The following is a 21,230-nucleotide window of genomic DNA, read 5'->3' as shown; positions in this document are numbered from 1 at the left end:
TAAAACTAGCTTGCTGGCCTCAGGTGTGGCATAGAAAGCTGCTCCTTCACCAATATTGAAATAAGATTTAAATGCCACTTCTGTGCATAAAAATGGGGAGAATAACTTGGATGCCAAAAGATCTGTGTTGCATATTTACTAGGAACTATACCACACTCCATCCTGCTTGATTTTTTTAAAAAAACTTTCATTGCATTATGAAAGCAGAATTGAAAATATATATAATATAAGCCAGACTGCCCCGTGTGAGAGCTGAAAATGATTCCACTTAAAGCGAATGGATTTTCCCTTTGGTTTCCTGCTTCAGCTTTTCTTGCCAGAGGCTCTCATGCCCTTCAGGAGCAGCTTTTTAGGAGGTGCAAGATGTAAAGTGGGAAAAGTTCTGATACATGCAAATATTATTAATATTATGGTATATCCTACCTTTTTCTCTGACAGGGACTCAAGGTGGCTTTCAGCTAAAACAGAAACAACTGAAAACTTATATTTTAAAAAGCAATGATTTAAAACAATTAAACATTACTATGTACCGGTATCTGCCATAGGGACGCGGGTAGCGCTGTGGGTTAAACCACAGAGCCTAGGACTTGCCGATCAGAAGGTCGGCGGTTCGAATCCCCGTGACGGGGTGAGCTCCTGTTGCTTGGTCCCTGCTCCTGCCAACCTAGCAGTTCGAAAGCACGTCAAAGTGCAAGTAGATAAATAGGTACCGCTCCAGCGGGAAGGTAAACTGCGTTTCCATGTGCTGCTCTGGTTCACCAGAAGCGGCTTAGTCATGCTGACCACATGACCCGCAAGCTATACGCCGGCTCCCTCGGCCAATAAAGCGAGATGAGCGCTGTAACCCCAGAGTCGGTCACATCTGGACCTAATGGTCAGGGGTCCCTTTACCTTTTATGTATCTGCCAGCAAATTTGTTGATGCTACTGTGCCAAACATTGCCAACCTCCTGATGCACCTTTGCTTGCAGGCTGGAAAGGAAGGGAAAGCAATTGTAAATTCTCAGCACACACTTTTCATATTTCTGTTTAATGTGGTTTGCTTGTATGGTTTTCCGGTTATGTGCAAATCTGAGGGATCAAAATAAAGGGAAAAAATCATTTGTCCAGGAGTGCAGCAGAAATAGTTAAGATCACAGCATTAAAGCATTGAGGAAGTAGTGAACACAGAAAGGAGAGCAGCAAATAGTCTGCAACCATCAGTGGAGCAGTTTGGACTGCAATTTTCCCCAATTTATCAGATGATCCCTGTTATTGGGTAAATCCAAATCTACAGGGGAAAAGCATAAAGACGTGTTGTCTGAGGGTAACATCATATGGACTACACAAATAAAAAGGAGAATGTTAACAGCAGCAAACACACAGTAACCTCTGATGAGGACAAGTCCACAGAATGAGATTAAAAATAATAATCCATTTACAAGACTTGTTGAAAAATGGACTTCAGTAGGCATAAAAAACAAAAAACAAACAGTAGAGACTGCATCTGTCTGACATGTAATGGGAGGAACTTCCATTATCAATGTTTTGTCGTTTTATTTTATTATTTTATTATTTTAATGTTTCTGTTCTTCTGGAAAAGTTTTAGAGATGTATAAAACAAACTTTTAGTAATCAGTCCGACCGGTGGTTGCTTTAAGATCAGTGGTTGGAATTACGTTACTTTGTTATCCTGAGAGAAAATAAGGAATTTTGAATAGCAAAGGCAAATTGAGTTTTGCTATTGCCCAGAGAGTCTAGTTATTGGGTGATTAAGAAATATGAATGAAGTAATTTTTTTTAATTGTTTGCTGAATTTTGTCTTACAATTGATATTCTTTTTGTGTAATTGAAATGCTGTAGCCCTCTACAGTTAGGTTGCTTAACTTCTGTTGACTTCAGTCCTGTGCACTGGCCTTAAACAGCCTATGCACAGGATTACAGTCAAACATTTTCCTGCAGGGTAACCCATTATAGTGTTTGTTGCACTACAAGTCCTATCATGCCTGACTCCTGGCCATGCTGCCTGGACAAAGATGGGAGCTGGCCACAACATCTAGAAAACACCACACTGGCTACTCCTACTTTAGTGAAACCAATGTAATTAGGATGGTCATCTCTACTTGCCCCACATGGTGTGCTAAGAGAGATATACATAATATCAAATAGACAATGAGGTATAGAATATGAAGGATTCCACTTATTAATCTTATATTTACAATGTACCATTTGCTTTTGTAATCACTAGGTACTCTTATTCAAGTACCTTCCGTTGAGAGGGGGAAACTTAGTAAAGTTCGCCTGGGATCATTGTCTTTGAAAAAAGAAGGAGAAAGACAATGTTTTTTATTTACAAAACACTTTTTAATTTGTACAAGGAGCTCTGGAGGAAAGCTGCATCTACTTAAGGTACAGTGTTTTCATAGCTACATCATTTACATTTAGCATGGTAGAATGTAGAGCATAAAGTTCCTAATTCTGGTGTTTCTCACTACATGTTACATTTCATTACTGCATGTTAGTTTAATTTAGGACATGAAGGATTTTATGTATTTCAGTAAATTGAGCCACTGAGGCAATGCACAAGAATTGCCTGGAAACGGTATCTCAGTATGGGAAAACTTATAATTTGAACAGAGTGTTAGCTTTTCTAAACTAATTGTAATTGAAATTGAAATCTGGTCACAGAAATGTTACAGCAACCATTTTATTGCAAGGGACACACCATCCATTGCACGCCTTCATCAGCCAGCTGGTTGCATGGCTTAACGTGGCTCAAGGTTGGACTGGCCCTGTATATATATAATGCCGTATCCAATTATATAGCCTTCCAGTATAACTTTACAGTGAAATATTTTTCTTGAATTATTCCCCTACATGGATTGAAACTGTAATGTATTCAAATCTGAAAAAAATAGGTCTGCATTAATCTGTTTTTCTGTTTGGGATTCGGATACCTTATTTATTATATTCACATATTTCTCCCATGGAGTTGCTAGGTTGGTATGAATTGAGTGTGCCATGCCATTAATCCTATCAGTAAAATTGATTTTATTTGCTGTTGGTTAATACACTGTAGAATTATTTTAATTGGAAAAAGGAACACATGCAGCTTAAATTTATCTTCATTTTTTTGGAATTAATAATGTTCTTGATTTTTGCAAGTGTGTTCAGCTATTGGAACAATCCTTTCTAGGAGACTGTGTAACATTAAATTGCATAATTTTGCATAATTTTAAGTGGGGGAGAGAGGATAAAATAGATTCCTGAAAAAGGTATTATTTATATCCCTAGGCAGGAGGTGTTCTCTCGTTAATAGAATGCACACTAATTGAGGAGGCTGATACGAATGATGATGACTGTAAGTTATATCAAACTGTTTAATATAATTATAATGTTTACACAAACATTAGTGTATTTTTCTGTACAATATATAATGAATACAGCCCCCAGATAATGTGTCTGTCGCAGCTCCCAAGAAAACACAGGATTGAAATCTACATACCACAAGCCTTTCCTGCCTCTCATAAATTGGTCAATCTCTACTGCTGCTTCCACCAAAACCACTTCCCTCAGTCCACCAGAGGAAGGCAGACTGGGATGATCATAACTGTGCTAAACTCAGCAGCTGTTTGGCAGGCTGAGAGGGGTTTGATTGCCAGTGCCAATTAACACTGGAGAGCAGGAAGGTGTGCAGCAGTATTATTATTATTATTATTATTATTATTATTATTATTATTATTATTATTATACCCCACCCATCTAGCTGTGTTTCCACAGCAATAGTATCTCCTCTCTCCAGCTGCTTGGTGCAGGGAAGAAGGGAGGACTGCTACCCAGTGCCAATCACCTAGAGAATGAAGGGGAGCACACAAGGGATCACTGAGATTGTATTGCACATCTCTCTGCATGTATGTGGGTTCACTGTGGTGTGTGTGTGTGTGTGTGTGTGTGTGTGTGAGAGAGAGAGAGAGAGAGAGAGAGAGAGAGAGACTTAGAGAGAGAGAGAAATGTGTATGTCTGAGTGGGACCCAATACTTACCACTAAATGTTGCCCTTGGGGCTAAAAAAGGTTGTCCAGCCCTGCAATAAAAGGAAAGGGAGTGTGCCTGGTTGTTTCATATAAATAGATGATTTTTAACTGGGAAGTTGCATCAGTGGAAAGTTGGGCAGACTGGGGATGGGGGGGGGTATTGCATCATATCTGATTTGGACCACGATCCAGCGATCGGCAGGAACTAAGACTGCAGTCTCAACACATATATACCTTCAGGTTGGCCCCATTGAACTGAGTGGGATTTAAACTCTAAGTAGGCATGCATAATGTAAAAGATATAAAGGAATTGTGCTCTCAGGTTCAAGTTACAAAACAAGAAACCATATGAGGTTTTGGTGGCTTCCTGAATCGAGAGCAAACTGCTTGGTCCCTGGGGCACAAACTGGGGCTCTAAGCTTTCCATTGCTGTAGGTTTTCCCAGTCATTTCAGTGGAAGGTAGAATTCTCTATGTGTAGTGGGGATGCATCCATGAAACTTTGTTAAACAAAATTGGGGTATATTTGCATGGAGTTCTGTGCCCGTGTTAGATCCCTATAGAACTTCATATTGAGGGACATGTGGACCAGAATTCGAAGCACTAGTTTCATAAGCTGAAGAACATTTTAAACTTATTTTTCTCAATCAGCAGCTTCCCATGCTACATGAGAAGCCATTTCTGAAATCATAAACATCATAAACAGTTTGTGGTATTCCCTGGGAATCCAGTGTTCAAAGTAGAAAAAGTAACTGTGCTAATGAATAGCCCTGGCAGGGGCCTAAATCACTCATTGGAGTCTTGCCACACTGTACACAAACAGATGCTGCATGCAGGACAAATTTATCTGCGTTGTGCCTTGAGTTTTTATCCGCCTCAGATTTCCATCTGTAATTGCTTTGTTCTTTGTGAAGCGAAAGGTTCTGGGCAAGTATTTGGACATCTCGACTTCAAGATTGTGGTTGAACCAGCAGATGCACCTCCTTTTACCATTGTCCTGTTAGCCCCTTCACGGCAGGAAAAAGCAGCCTGGACAAGTGACATTAGTCAGGTAATTTCACTTTCTTGGAGATTACATGTTTTGCTCACCATGCAATAATAATTTCACGGCTTGATATGTAGGAAATATAATATTTTGGTATCAGTAACAAAATAGTGCGACCGGGGTTCAACTAAAAAAAAAAAAGGTAACTTGCCCATGTTGAACTGGTGCTAGTTCAACAATAAAGTAAATAATAAATAAATAGACTTTGATAGTGAAGGAGGAAGAAACAGTCAAGAAGAGAGACAATGCAAGATTAGGCTACACCAACTGCACAAAATACGTGTACCTCTTCGAAGGGGTGGGTGATTTTGGGTTAGGAATGCCATGGAGTACGAACCCTTTTTCAAATGAGGGGCAGACCATGCCCCCTTCTCACATGAATACCAGCATGAAAAAATGCTAATTGCAAACACAATCAATTACATTTAAAGTAACTCCTGTAAGGTTGCAAGCCTCATACTAGTTACTTGAGAACAATTCAGTTGTGATCTGTAAGCTGCTTGTGAAGCAAGCCAAAAGCAAACAAAGGGACATTCATTTCCCCTCTGCTTTGGTAATATGATTGGTGCTGCAACCTTTAATCTATTTAACTGGTACATTAATCAACTAAAGCTTTAATCACAGATTAGAATTTGCCTCTGATTAATTGGTGGGACTGAAACTAAAAAGCAAAGTTCCTTCAGGATATCCAGATATACTGGTTTCCTCCTCCTCCTCCTCCTCTTTGTACCGAAATTGATGAGAATTAAACTTACTGATGGCTCTCTCCCACCTCCATGTTTATCATATTAACAAATATTTGGATTGGATTTGAGTCATGAATTTGCCCTTGAAATAATTTTTTAAAAGCTCAATATTCATAAAAGAGCAGAAAACGTAATAAATCCCCCCACCTGAAGCAATGTCCTGGAGCAAATACTTCACCTTTCTATTAATAAAGAATAAAAAAAAACACTGCTGGTTGTCATCACATTACAGATATTTGGAAATACAGAATATGTTGAAGAGTATGGCATCTGTAACAGAATGTAGGTATTAACAAAGCAACAGTAGAATTATTTACCTTGCTGAACTCAGCAAATAGCAGGAGAATAACCAATGATCATGACATCTCCAAAGTGCAAGGAAAAGGAACTAGTAAAGGCACACAGTTGTAATTACGGGATTTGGTATGGTAAATGGAGTTTACTGTTATGCCCACTATAAACCTGACCCAGCGCAATCAGTCTGCTCAGCCTTCATGCCTGGCTCATAATAAGCTTTACTCAGCACCAGACCTTCTTGGAGAGTCTCCAACGCCAGAGTACCCCTTAACATTAAGATCGTGACAGGGAGGGAATAGCATTATGGAGGTTGTTAAAGTGTTTATTCAAAAGACATCCATTGCCAGGTACTCTGGGAAGTCTAGTTTTCTGTTCCTTCTGGCTCAACAGATAGAGCTTTTCATTTACTGTGACTATAACAGTTGAGATTTACAAGAATTATTTTTTTTAAACCACCACCCTATATTTCCACTCCCCTTTGTCATTATATTATGCAGTGTGTTGACAACATACGGTGCAACGGTTTAATGACCATAGTATTTGAAGAAAACTCCAAAGTCACTGTGCCACATATGATCAAGTAAGTTTGCTGATTTCGGCATGCAGCCATACTGTGGGACTTCTTGCATTATCCCTCAAATGCAAAATGGAAACCTTGCTGTTTTGCTTCACTGCACTATTAACCCCATGTTTCACAGGGAAATGCTGCATTATTTGTGAGCCTACTTTGTTTGCTTTTCAAGATTTAGAAAACTATTAGTCTGAATAGTAATATACTAGTTTTTGTTCTTGAAATCATTGTTATAATTTTACATTTAATGGGTGTGCTACTTTATATGTGTTTGTTTTAAGATTTTCTTTAGACTCAGGTGTTACCCTAGCAGACATAACCAACCTTAGACTGTGGGCAGTATCCAGTGAAATAGATCCATTAGCACAAGGATTTCTGCTTGCACAGTGGAACTTCCCCTCCCTCCCCTCTCCCTGCATGCCCCTTGTGCCCTCCAGAGGGTGGAGGGAAACCCTAGAACAGATTTAGGGGGGCACGTATGAAGAGGAGGAAAAGGGGAACTTCTGTTGCATAACTAAAAGTCCTTGCACTAGGGTGATACAGTTTGGTTCTCAAACTTAATCCGTTCCGGAAGTCTGTTCCAAAACCAAAGCGTTCCAAAACCACTGCACACTTTCCCATAGAAAGTACAGTGGTACCTTGGTTTAAGAACAGCTTAGTTTATGAACAACTTGGATCAAGAATGCTGCAAACCTGGAAGTAGGTGTTTTCATTTGCGAACTTTGCCCTGGAATAAGAACATGTTTCACTTCCTGTTGAGTGTGTTCCATTTGTAAATTAAGTCCCCCGCTGCTATGTGAAAGCACGCCCTGGTTTAAGAATGCTTTGGTTTAAGAACAGACGTCCGGAATGGATTAAGTTCGTAAACCAAGGTACCACTGTAATGCAGAATGGATTACTCCGTTCCAGACTTTTAAAAACAACCCCTAAAACAGCAATTTAACATGAATTTTACTATCTAATGAGACCATTGATCCATAAAATGAAAGCAATAAACAATGTACTGCAGTCACACAATCAATCAATCAATAGCTGAGCTGAGTTCCACACAGTCACAAAAACAAAACAAAAAGAGCAGCAGAAACAAAATGCAAAATAAATAGAAACAAGCAGATCTCAGCGTAACATTCAAAACGGAAGTGTGGCACTCAGATTGGAAGCGTAACACTCAAAATGGAGCACGTTCGGCTTCCAAAAAAGGTTCGCAAACCAAAACACTTACTTCTGGGTTTGCAATGTTTGGGTTCCAAGTTGTTTGAGTACCAAGGCGTTTGAGAACCAAGGTACCACCGTGCTCCCCTATGCAGCAAGATCCCTTTCACTGCAAGCCTCTCCACTGCCCCATGTAGAGCTGCAATGCTGCTGAAAGGCCATGTATGGTGTAGTGGAGGCTGGGAAGTGACAAGCACATTTATTCCTGATTATAAAACCCACTTGGAGTACAGTAATACAAATTAAAAATGAAATACAAAAGCCCCAAGGATTTTGGGATACATCCTACTGCATTCTGCTAGAATAATCATTGGGGCTTTCCCACACATCCCACATTTAACTTTTGGTTGCATAGGCATGAGTTGCATAAGGGTATAGAAAAGACTGTCTTTTATATTTAAAAAATGACAGCATCTTTAAAAAAAAACAAAAAACCCTCAGTACGACTTACGAAATGATGTTTAATAATAGTCTTTAAATAATTATATTATGTAGATCTGATGCACGTCTTCACAAAGATGACATTGACATCTGCTTCAGCAAAACACTAAACTCCTGCAAAGTGCCCCAGATTCGTTATGCAAGCGTTGAACGCCTTTTGGAGAGATTAACAGACTTGCGATTTCTCAGTATTGATTTCCTTAATACTTTCCTACATACTTATCGCATATTTACTACTGCAGCAGTTGTCTTGGAGAAACTGTCGGATATATACAAAAGGCCTTTCACCTCAATCCCTGTTAGGTGAGTTCCTTTCTACTCATTATGTTCTCGTGAGATCTCCTGTCATAATGCATTGGACCAGGGAACCAGGCAGAGGGCCTTTTCGGTAGTGGCACCCGCCCTGTGGAACGCCCTCCCATCAGATGTCAAAGCGATAAACAACTACCTGACATTCAGAAGACATCTGAAGGCAGCCCTGTTCAGGGAAGTTTTTAATATGTGACATTTTAGTGTATTTTTTTATCTTTGTTGGAAGCCGCCCAGAGTGGCTGGGGAAACCCAGCCAGATGGGCGGGGTACAAATAATAAATTATTATTATTATTATTATTATTGGACACAATTTTACATATGTTTGTTTTTACGCTTATATACTGCTTACTCTTTCGGCCATGGGAGAAGGAATAAAATCCAGCTGGGCTCAAACATCCATCCTGGACTTTGTAATGCCAATCATGTCATACCTACTGGTATGGTAGATGTTCTGTTTTGGAATTTGTCTCTTTTATTTTTCAATATGCGCATAACCATATTTCAATATTATGCTTGCATCTTACACAAATTTATTTATTTAATTTGTATATTGCTTTTCATCTAACGATCTCAGGGCAGTTCACAGCATAAAAATAAAAGCACAAAATACATAATAGAAACAAGAACAAAACAAACCCATAGCCCACTCTCCCAACAATTCACACGTGCCATTTCAGCTTTACGCGGTTTGAACTCCAGCCAGTTGAAATCACACAAATTAAATGCTCCCTCCAAATCTCCTTGCTCAAATTCCAACTCTCCACAAAATTTGATGCAAGGGCTCCTGGGTTTCCACTTGCAAAGGCTCATGGGATTGCTAGACACTGTTTTCGCACCATTTTTGCTGTTCTCTTGCTCTTTTAGGGCCATTTTTGCCCTTTTCGTGCCATATCCAGGTTTGTGGCGATGTGCACGTGCTCTAAATATGCATAAACGGGGAGTTTCCTGTATGTGCCAAAATACAAATGACCTGTGTTCCTTTATGAGTAGCTTTTAGCATGCACTGTTCAAAATCCGTTCTGGCCTTTCCTTTCTCTCCTAGATCTTTGGAATTGTTTTTTGCTACTAACCAAAACAACAGAGGAGAACACCTGGCTGACGCAAAATCACCACACCTTTGCCGCAAATTCTCTTCCCCTCCACCTCTATCACTCTCTAGGACTTCCTCGCCTGTCAGAACCAGAAAATTGTCACTAAGTTCTCCACTAAATTCTAGGATAGGGGCTTTAGATCTGTCTACGACCTCTCTTGCCAGTAGTCCTACCTCAACATACAGCCCTGCTACTTCACCACCACCCACGCTATCTAAAGTACCATTGGACCTTAGCAAAGGCCCTTCATCTCCAGAACAAAGTCCTGGCTTTGCAGACGAAAACTCAGAGAATCCACGTATTGAGCTTTGCAACAAACTAAGGAGAAGCATCCGAAGAGGTATTATATATACAATATATTGTGTAATTAAAGGTTGCTGTTTTGCAAAGAAATGTGGGTGTGCTGGTACAAGGGAGGTGGGCATGGTTATGTTTTGAGCATCACCCCACTGCTCAAGTGCACAACTTGAAATCATCTTACCTTTATGTGCACAAATGGGAAAGGAGCAGTGGAGGAATAAATTGGCACATGCTGCTTCTTCTTCACTGGGAGTCAGTGTGGTGTAGTAGTTAAGAGCAGTAGTCTGAGGAACCAGGTTCACTTCCCCGCTCCCCCACATGCAGCTGCTGGGTGACCTTGGGCCAGTCACACTTCTTTGAAGTCTCTCAGCCTCACTCACCTCAAAGAGTGTTGTGTTGTGGAGGAGGAAGGGAAAGGAGAATGTTAGTCACTTTGTGACACTTCTTTGGGTAGTGATAAAGCGGGATATCAAATCCAAACTCCTCCTCCTCCTCCTCCTCCTCCTCCTCCTCCTCTTCTTCTTCTTCTTCTTCTTCTTCTTTAAAAGACCAATGCAAGAAATGTAGAAAGAGGATTTTCTAGAGCTGTAAGATGCAAGCCCCCCCCCCCCCCCAATTTGTGTAGATCCCTTGAGCAATTATTTCAACAGATCATGGCTGGAATTTCTGGTCCTGTTCTAGGGTAGCTATAGGGCTCCTTCACCTTTTATATCTGCATAGAAGAAAGAATTCCAGGAGGTGTAGCTTACATGACAAGCTTCACCTGCAATTCCCTCTTCGGTGCAACTTTCAGAAAAAAATCTATTCACAAATAAAATGAAAATTAGCACTAAACTTGTGCAATATTCCGCTATATTTCTGGAAGTCATTTTTATATTGTGTGAAAACACAGATATAATGCGGAAATCAACAGTTTGGGAAAAGTTGGGAAGACGGAATAAAACGCCACATGAATGCAACCTTGGATGACTTTAAAAAGGGATTGGGCAAATACATGGAGCTTTAGTCTTACCCATGTCTATGAGTCGCGATGGCTGTCTCCAGGATACCAGTTGCTGGGAAAGAACAGTAGGAAAGGGCTATTGGCCTCACATCCCACTTGCATCCTGTTTCCCAGAGGCATCTGGGGAACAGGGTGCTGAATTAGATGGGCCTTGGGGACCTTCACACATCTCTGTGAGCTGTGATAAATGTCCTGGAATTGGACAAAGAGCAGAGAAACATATTAATGCTTTTATGTAATTTGTTTATCTGTTCTACGAAAGGTTCTCCTGCAAATTCTAACCTGGAAACTGGTGCTCATGAAAATTTCTCTCAGCCTCAGTTTCCTTTTCATTTTTTACTTACATGAGTTGTATTCTTCTCTCTCCCCCCCCCCCCCCCAAGCATAGCCCCTTTTTATTTCTTTGGAGAAACCTGACAAGAATTACTGTAAAACTGAAGAAAGCATAATTCCTTTGAAAAAGATTTTTTTTTTTAAAAAAAAAAGCTCCTTGGTGAGACACTTATCCTCTTCATCAAAGGATTTGTCACTATAGAAAGTAATATATTGTTTAACAAGAGATCTTTTAGATTGACATTAGTTATAATGTCAGTGGTAATTAGCCGATCATTAATTAAATAAGCTTAAGGAATGGTGTCAGAAATAATACTTCTAGCAAATAAGAAGTTAAGCAAGTTTAGATCTCATTTGCAGATAAAAAATGCCTAGGAGATTTTCAGCAAAAGTTAGTATCTGTTATTATGCATAACAGTTACAGCTGGCTTTTTCTACTAGTCTCTGTTCATTTGTTAGGTACAGTGGTACCTCGGGTTACAGACGCTTCAGGTTACAGACTCCGCTAACCCAGAAATAGTACCTCGGGTTAAGAACTTTGCTTCAGGATGAGAACAGAAATTGTGGCGCGGCGGCAGCGGGAGGCCCCATTAGCTAAAGTGGTACCTCAGGTTAAGAACAGTTTCAGGTTAAGAACGGACCTCCAGAACGAATTAAGTTCTTAACCCGAGGTACCACTTTATTGAAATGCAGACTGTACCCTATGTAATAAATTCTACTGTGTTAGCTAATAACTATGTATAGCCTGAGATAAAACACGTAGTTCAGTTCTCTGTTGACATAATTATTTAGTTCTACAGCAGAATCCCAGTTATATAATCTCAGCAGTGTCAATGAGCATTATGCAGAATGGAAAAGCAAAATAATAATAATAATAATAATTAATAAATTAAAATGACGTATTTTATTCCTGATGCCTAAGCTAGTGACTTCTTGCCTGAATATGTATCAAGAATAAGGCACATGGAAAGTTAACTGTGTAAATGAAAAGCACCAAAATCAAACAGAATTATGCAAAACAAACAGAGACGTGCAAGTATAATGAATTTCCATGATTTATTCTGCTGATTTTTATTTTCTTGGTTGACAGGCAGAATATATGCAGCCTTAATCTTTGTTAAGGTGTGTCCCCTGAGGCAGAAGCATCAGATACAGTGAGGATTTTGATAACACAAGTGAGAGAAGCTCTCAGGTGGAATTAAGAGTTTGATACAGTAGAGAAGTACATTGGATACATATATATAGTTTGATAACTCTATCCTTCATAATTAAATTCAACCTTCACCAACAAAGGAAACTAGGAAAGTGAATACATGTAAAAATAATTAAATATAATCTGCCTAGTTTTTAGGTGAATAACTTTGATTTTTGTATGAAAAAAATGAAGCCTTGAGTAAGAAAAGACCTTTGAAGCAGAGGTATCAAATCCTATGAGGATTTTGGTAACAAAAGTGAGAAAACTCAGTAGTAGCATTAGGGTAATACACTGGGAGATTATGTTTTGCATGTAGTTTGACAAATTATGCTTCAGATTTAAACTCTCTGTTTACCAACAAAGGGAGCAAAGGCAACAGGAAAACATAACAGTTGAGAATACTTTTCAGTCCAGCATTTGAACAGGTCTGATACAGCAAATACCTGTGAGGACAACATTGAACTGAGGGCAGTCTTGCAGATAAGAACAACCCGAAATGATGTTGACAATTTTATTTTAAATAATGGCATGTGGTACCTAATAGATGAAATAAATTTGTCACCACTGCTACAACTGTATGGAATTCTTACCACAACACAGAGAGTGGTCATTCACTCTCTTTCACCTCAGTTCTTTTTGAATCCATAAACTCTGCAGTGCTGTTTGTTTTAGATTCTGGTGAATCTGATAGTTGAATTGTTTGTTTCCTGTCTTTAACCTTGTTTCTGAGATTTTGTGTGTACCACTAGACATTGGTCTGAGTAGATGCAAAATCATGAAACAGCTATCTTCATTATTGATAGTACAGCCTATTTTGTTTTAAATTGGTGTCCTTTATTCCCTTATTTATAAGCTTTATAGTTACTTGTGTCATTGGTTTCTGTCATTGTCAAGTACCCTGATATTTTATCAATACTATTAAATTTATGTGAGCAGGTGTTGCACTTGCATAAACTTACTTCCCGAATTTCCTAAAGGGTTATCTCAGAATATGTTACATGAGCAGCGTAAACTAAAGTTCACTGACAGAACTATAAAATGATGTTGGCTGGTAGAAGTAAGTGCTTGTATCCCAAACACCAGGAGCTCCCAATGTGCACATAGAACTTCACATTAACATATATTGCTTATCATTTTCAGTGATGAAAAATGTGCATGTAAAGTCATCTTTTTTCATGTGAAGCTTTCATCAACATTGAACAGAACAAGGAAGACCCCACTGATCAATGTCCTATGATCAATGTCTTAAGAACAATATTACTTTGTTCCCCGTATATTTATATTAAAGGTGATTTTATAGTTGACCATTATACAGGGTCTCATTAATTTAAATACATTAGTGGGTTTTTGTTGTTTTCAAACCAAGTGTTTCAATCATTTCTTTTCAAAAAATCATTTAAAATGCATCTGTTTTGTTGAGAATCTGCACACTGAAAAAACAACCTTTTGGTTTTTAGAGTTTAAGAAGGTGTAGCATAATTTCATACCTGATATGTGAAATGTTTTATGATTGAATTATAAAGACCACTCGCTGTCTCTATATTAAAGTGCATACTTCTTAAAGCAGCGGTTCTGGAATCTGTATCAGTGGATCGCACTATCCCAGAAAGTGCCTCAACTGTGGATACTCCTGAGCTCTCCCCGTGTAGATCTCCTTCGACTCCACGACATCTACGTTATCGACAGCCAGGGGGTAAGGTTAAAAAAAGCAAAACTTTAATACATTGCATGGTTATATCAAAAGGACCTTGTAGTGATAATAAATTCCGAAACAATTTGTTTACTATCTATTTCTGTTCTCTTTCTGCAAAATGTAAGAAAATAAGAAGATGTGAATAACACCATTCCAAATGATTAGCATTTGAGCAGCAAGAGAACGAAAAGCATATTTGCGTTAGGATGCAATGAAATGTTCTGCAATATTTTGAACTAGATGTACATTTGTTCGAGAAAAATATTGACTTGAGTCTTATAACTGACAGATTCTCATGAACCAAACTGAGGGCACATATTGTGCACTGTGTATGGTGATGAGATGCATGATACTGATCACTGTTAGTGGGAAATAAGTCTATTTGTGTGGCACTGAAAATGTACAGATGGTATTCTAATTACTCATTACAGGATGTGAATAAATTGCTTAACCAGGAGTGAAATTCTTTTGGTAGAACTCCAGTAAATTGTGTGTCCCACTAACAGATGCTTAAAGGATGCAACATACTGACAACTTGGTCCTGAACCCAACACTTCCATTGCATGAGCCGGAAGTAACTTCTTTTTCCTTGACTCTTTTAATCAAATCCAAGGTGGCATTTTCACATCTCTCTTTGGAATCAGGCCATGTGGAAGTTCAGTATGATGAGAAATTGAGCGTGGAATCTGATTGTGCCTTCCCCTCATGGGAATGCTTTTCCATTTTTTAAAAAAATCATTTTTCATTACCATGTCTCACATTTCATTGATTATAACAATACATTCAGTCACTGACTTCCCTTCCCCCCTTCCATGGTTCTATTTATTTATCAATTAATGCTGCATATTCTAATTTCCCCTTATGTTCATATTTATCTCTCCCCCTATATATTTAATGCTTTAGACTGCTGAATTTACATTAACCCTGCTGACATTTCAGCCTGATTAACATGATTCTTCAGATATTCTGCAAACATTTCCCACCCCTCCTTAAATATTCCATCTTCCTATTCTCGTATTCTGTTAGTTAAATTCCTCTCATGGAAATGTTTTTGATCCAGCTGGTGCCTCTGCCAACAGGTGGGGAGAGGGGATTTTTACCAGTCCCCTGTACCCAAATGCTGCCCCCTAAAAATGTCTTCTGGAGGGTTGGCTGCTCTTCTGGAACAGCATGGGAGTCTGCAGGAGGAGGTGGGAGTTGACCAAAATATATATTCCTTCCTCTTCTGTTAGCAGAGGCCTTTGCTGAATCAAAAACAAAATCACAAAATGTTCTGTTTGTTTTTCCAGCAGGAAGGTTTGCTTGTATATATGCATGCTTAAACAATGTTTTTTCCTCTACCGTAAAAGCATACATGGAGATAGATATCCAAGCTTGTGGTTTTCATTTGCAAAACAATGCTTGCTGTTGATGTTCTTTTATTTTTTGTTATTTACTTTGCAGTACAGGCGACTGACAACAGTCATTGTTCCGTTTCCCCTGCTTCTGCTTTTGCTATTGCTACAGCTGCAGCTGGGCATGGGAGCCCACCAGGTGAGCCTTCTGGTACCAGAGTTTTTGGGGGGATGGGGGGGTTGAATGACTGAGCACTAGTAAGTGAATGCAGTCAGTATTTGCAATCGAATATTTGCAGGCTCCTCTGGGGGACTTTGGTCCAAAAGGCAGCATAAAAGTAAGCTTAACTAACTGAGAAATACTATACCAATTCAGAAGTAAATCCCATTGAATTCAATGGGGCTTGCTGCTACATAACAAGATACAGGATTTCAGGCTAAATGATTGACAAATACTTCTTTGAAATATTCATCACTGTGCTGAATATGGTGAATGAATGGTGAATGAATGAATGAATCTATCAATCTTTATTTGCGTCAGACATCGGCCATAGCAATAAAACAACAATATGATATACAAAGAACAGAAATAAAAAGTCAGTTATATAAAATAACATTTTAGGGTTTTGAATCAGTAGTCAAATAGTGGATCTTATTCTAAAAACCTTGCAACCTTTGCTGTCTACCTTCTCATCTTGATCTGCCAAGAGAAAGGACACTCTGGCAGTGACTGGGCAACCCAGAGTGGACAATAAAAGAGGGGTGATAACCTCATTCCTCAAGTCTTTATAAAGAGTGCAAGACAGCAGGGCATGCGCCATCAATTTGGTATGGCCATCTCCACAGGGACATAAATGTGGAATCTGTTGGAATCGTCCCTCAAGTACAGCCAAGGGCAATACATTCAATCTTGCGAGTGTAAAAATGCACCTGTATTTTAGAATTGCTAGGTTATGCAGATAGGGTGCCAGAGAGTCAAAATGGGTAGGTGGAAAATTGTCATACCATGGGCAAAATTTCCTTATTGTGGCCAAGTTGTTCTGACGTTCAATATCATTTAGGCACTGACAAATTAGACTGTTTGCTTTACTAAAACCCAAAGTGAGTAGCTGTTGTAGTGATAAACCACAGGACTGAAGTTTTTGATAGACAGTTTTAGTCCAGGTGCTCTTGTGACAATCTTGCAGCATTAGGGATATTAGACCGGGGGGATTTAAGTTTAGGCGAAGCCGGTCGTTAAGTGTCCTATGCAAAATCTGCAATTCCATCGAGGGAAGATTAGCCTCTAGGCGCAATGATGCGTTTGGGACACAGGGTGGTACAGAGAAAATTTGCCTTAAGACCTTTGATTGGACAGCTTCCTTTTTTAAAAAAAAATATATTTATTAAGTTTTATAAAAGAGAAAACACATAACAACCAAATAGAAGTGAAGACAAATAAAAACATAATCAACAATACACATAAAACTTTGAAAGACTACTTAATTCAACCATTAAAGGAGGTGATTGGACAGCTTCCGTAGATCCAAGGTGAGTGCCTGTCCAAATCTGAGCCCCATACAATAACTGTGCTAGGGGTTTAGCTTGGAACACTGCCAGGACTGATGGTATATGTTTACCACCTTTTGTGTAGAAAAAGTGTGCTAGAATATTGGCGCTTTGGGACGCTTTTTCTTTGCACGTTTCTGGTGTGCTCCCCATGATCCTGTAGAGTGGAATATAAGGCCAAGATATTTGAAAACTTTGACGTGTTCAATTCGCTGGTTGTCCATGCGTCATCTATGGGTCCTATAGTTTCTTGAGAAAACCATGACTGTGCTCATGGTGCCAGTCCTGTAGCCAGAAACTATGTGGTAAGCAGGCCAGGAATAAGTTGTAGAATAGCCAGTCTGTAAAGGCAGGTCATTCAATACACTTACATCAGTTAAATTATTTCTTAGATAGCAATTCAGTAGAGACCAATTCAGTCTGCATGCTTTTCCTCGTATCGCCACATTGAAAGGACTAGAGACTTGCTTTTACAAATGAAAGCTGAAGGCTTAGAAAGGGTTCCTAGAATATCACTGGCAGGTTCAGCTGGCAGGGTGGTACGGGCAGGGCAGTGAGGCTCACCTCACTTTCCAGCACTGAGTATCTTTGCCAGTTATTGAGAGGGGCAGGGATGAGGAATGGGGAGCTCAGCACAGTGCAGGTGGGTTTCAGTCATCTGCCTTCAACCAAGTAACTGAATGATTTGCTCCAGCAGATTGCTGGTACGTGGTTAATTGTGTATTTCTTTTGCTCTTGTAGTGTTTACATTTTTACTGTTGTTTTTAATTTGTTTTGTTTTGTGTTGTTGCACACTGCTAAAAAAATGTTCTACTGCTACAACACTGGGAGAAGGATGAAACGCTTCAATCTGTAGTTTTGAAAGGTGAAAGCATCCTCTCATGTTTGCCATCTAGCACACCTTATTGGTGCACAATATGTGCTGTTTTTGCTAGAATGAAGCATGGCAGTGTTTTTCCGCTGTATTCCCCATTGATTAAAATATTGGGATTGGCATTTCCTCCCTAGTGTATTTCTACCTGAAATTTACATATTTATCATATTTCCTAAAGTTTGTCTTTAGACTGCTTGGGGTGTCAATAATAGGCAGAGAATTAACGTGCTTCAACCTGTCCTTGAATTTTATACTTGGGAACATTATTTCTTTTTTTCTTTCTTTTCAATATGCACGAATTCTGTGATCAATTTGAATAGACTTCTATTTTTGTTCCAGAACCAAGAGCTGTTTTGAATCTAGAGAACTGTTGCTTAGCAATTTTATCAACTGGTTAGGCAAATGCTATCCTTCAAACTGAGGGGAACTGCACCATGCAGCTTTTATTAATCAGCAAGCTTCTATTAAAATAGTAATTATTGGAGGAAGAGAAAGAAGACTGCGCCCTGTTAATAAATACATCTTCAACTGTAAGGGGAGGACCGAGGCCACTGGCCCCTCTATGGCAGGTCATGGGGTCCTTCCTGAATTAAGCTGCATGCTGCAATTTAATTAGTGCAGCCTGTAGTCAGAGAATAGAGCAAAAGAGAGGAAGACAGTGCATGGGCAGTGATGCTTTCGGCATGTGGTAGAAAGCTGCAAGACACACCTAGTCTTGAGCTGTAAATTGGAACAAACAGCAGTCCACAGAAAACCTAATTGCCGTTTGCTCCAATTAAGCGCTAAAGGGCAGTTTTCCCTGGGAGAAAGTGGTGCAACAAGAGGAAGTGTGGATAAGCCCAAAGTCACTGGTGAGGATCCTGAAAACTTTGCATGTTAGTATATTCACTGTATATTGAGCTGCCAAAATTACTAGGCTAAAATCTTGAAACTTGCTGATAGTCCTTTCTGCTGACATCCTTGGCCTGATTTTTTGTTTTACTGAAAGCACAGTTCATATTTCCTTTGACTTTCATATTTGCATTGGGGGGGGGGGGTTTCACATCGCTGCCTTAGAGCACAATGAAGTTGGTTGTTTTTAAGGTGCATTCTAGAGCTCTCTACACCCTAGCTGTTCACATCAGTATGGGGTCATCAGTGTCAGATTTGTTTCTGTCTTTACTCCTCTGCAATGGTGTTCACACATTACATAGATTTATATTTGCTGGGGCTTTTTCCTCCGTTCCTTTACTTTCTGAATCTGCCTAAAGCTTGGGTACACTAAATTGATGTTTTCAGTGTTCTTTCCACTACGATTCCAAGATCTGTTTCCTATGATAGTCACTATGAATATAGACACCATGAATGTCAATGTATCGTTGAACTGTTTTTTTTCATAAAATGCATCCTTTTGCACTTAATTGAGATTGCTGTTGCTAATTAGCATAGCCCTGATATTATCACATTTAATACTTGCTACTCTCTTTATTTATAACATTTTCATGGGGTTTTTTTGCAAAAAGCACAATAACATCATTCTGTCTTTACAGTAAAATGGTTCTTTAGATGGCTGTTAATCATAGGATTGCAAAATCTCCGCTGCCTAAATGTCGGGAGAGTCCACTTGGGAAACCCCACCATTCAACCTGTGCATTATGTAATATGATATATAACAAGCAGAACAGGTGGCCAACTAGTGAAAAGATTTCTAAAAAACAGATAGCTGCAGGTGACTAACCACAGCAAGTCAAACTGTGCTGCAAAGGAAACCAAAAATTATGCACAGCATTTAGTCTATTTTGCAGAATCATTATTTTCCAATCCCAAATAATTAGTCAGACCATGAACAAGCAAAAAAATGCATTTAGTAAATATTCCAAAGAAAAATAAATAATAATTGCAAATGACACAAAAATGAGCAAGGAAAAAGATAATTGAATCTGCTGAACAGACAATGATAAATACAAAAACAATGGGGCTATTAAGTATGATAAACCTTACTGCCGAATAATGAGGGTAACTAAGTATAAGTGGGGCTGACAATGTTTAGCTAAGGACAATTAACAAATATATTGAATTAATTAGTGAGAGGCAGCCTCATACTTCAAAGAGGGAGATAAATATGCAGAAGCTTCCAAGACCATTTGTTCCGTGCAGTCAAACACTGTGCATAGAAAGAAAAGGGAAGGTTGCGACAAAACAGGGAGCTATTCATGGTCAGTCAAATGACACTGCGTGTCATGTAGAGGAGCCAGTATTTGTTCAAATTTGTGCATCTAATAAAGTGCATGTGCTGATACAATAAAGACTTGACTCAGGTTATATTAGGTTAGCCAACAAAGGCAGTTAGAGAAGGTCTGCCAAAGACAAATATCTCTGGTATAGGTATTTGTCGTCAAACAGTTATGAGATGGTCAGCTTCTTACTTTTGGACATACCTTATGTATTATGGGAATTGTTCGCTTTGAGCCAAAAAATGTAAAATAATCGGATAAGTTCCAGAACAAATTGCAGTGCATAGTCGTCTCCTTAATAGGCCAGTAAGTGCTGATATTACACATTTATTTTAAGGGTTAAGTCACAGTAGAATACTGAATCATACAAAAGGTCCACTATCATCCTAGTTCCCGCAGCAACCAATCAGATATCTCTAGGAGATCTTCACTAGGGTTTGATAGGCCTTCACTGCAGTTGTACCTCCCAAGTATTTACTGGCAAATCACCTCTGGACACGGGCGTTTTGTTTAGCTATCATTGTTAATATCTGTGGATACACACTGATTCTTCGTGCAATTCTCTAATCCTGTTTTAAAACCATCTAAGATCCCTGCGACAGGGTGAGCTCCCTTTGTTTGGTCCCTGCTCCTGCCAACCTAGCAGTTTGAAAGCACGTCAAAGTGCAAGTAGATAAATAGGTACCACTCCAGCGGGAAGGTAAACAGCGTTTCCGTGCACTGCTCTAGTTCCATGCACTGCTCTAGTTCCGGCCACATGACCCGGAAGCTGCGGACAAAACTGGCTCCCTCGGCCAGTAAAGCAAGATGAGCACTGCAACCCCAGAGTTGTCCGCGACTGGACCTAACGGTCAGGGGTCCCTTTACCTTTAAGATCATGTCCATTGCCATACCTTGTGGCAGTGAATTCCATGCATTAATTAAAATAGCACAAGTATTGCTGCTCATATACCTTGTAAACTCAGCGAAAAACAGTACCTTCCATTTGCAGTCTCCCCCCCCCTGAAATTT

The 21,230-nt window shown here is 39.3% G+C and overlaps 1 protein-coding gene across 1 annotated transcript in view; it reads left to right on the top strand.

The window, feature by feature from the left end:
* Positions 1-21,230, top strand: part of RASGRF2 (Ras protein specific guanine nucleotide releasing factor 2) — a 90,301-nt gene that overhangs the window by 42,329 nt on the left and 26,742 nt on the right. Inside the window, exons 10-17 of the mRNA XM_077935891.1 lie at positions 2,227-2,387; positions 3,273-3,339; positions 4,925-5,061; positions 6,596-6,678; positions 8,377-8,625; positions 9,678-10,066; positions 14,125-14,250; positions 15,694-15,783. Of these exons, the coding sequence (XP_077792017.1) occupies positions 2,227-2,387; positions 3,273-3,339; positions 4,925-5,061; positions 6,596-6,678; positions 8,377-8,625; positions 9,678-10,066; positions 14,125-14,250; positions 15,694-15,783 (1,302 nt within the window). The remainder of the gene's footprint in view (positions 1-2,226; positions 2,388-3,272; positions 3,340-4,924; positions 5,062-6,595; positions 6,679-8,376; positions 8,626-9,677; positions 10,067-14,124; positions 14,251-15,693; positions 15,784-21,230) is intronic.

The sequence above is a fragment of the Podarcis muralis genome, chromosome 11, assembly GCF_964188315.1.
Source record: "Podarcis muralis chromosome 11, rPodMur119.hap1.1, whole genome shotgun sequence".
In the NCBI taxonomy this organism is placed as follows: domain Eukaryota; kingdom Metazoa; phylum Chordata; class Lepidosauria; order Squamata; family Lacertidae; genus Podarcis; species Podarcis muralis.
This window is presented reverse-complemented; position numbering and strand designations above follow the sequence as displayed.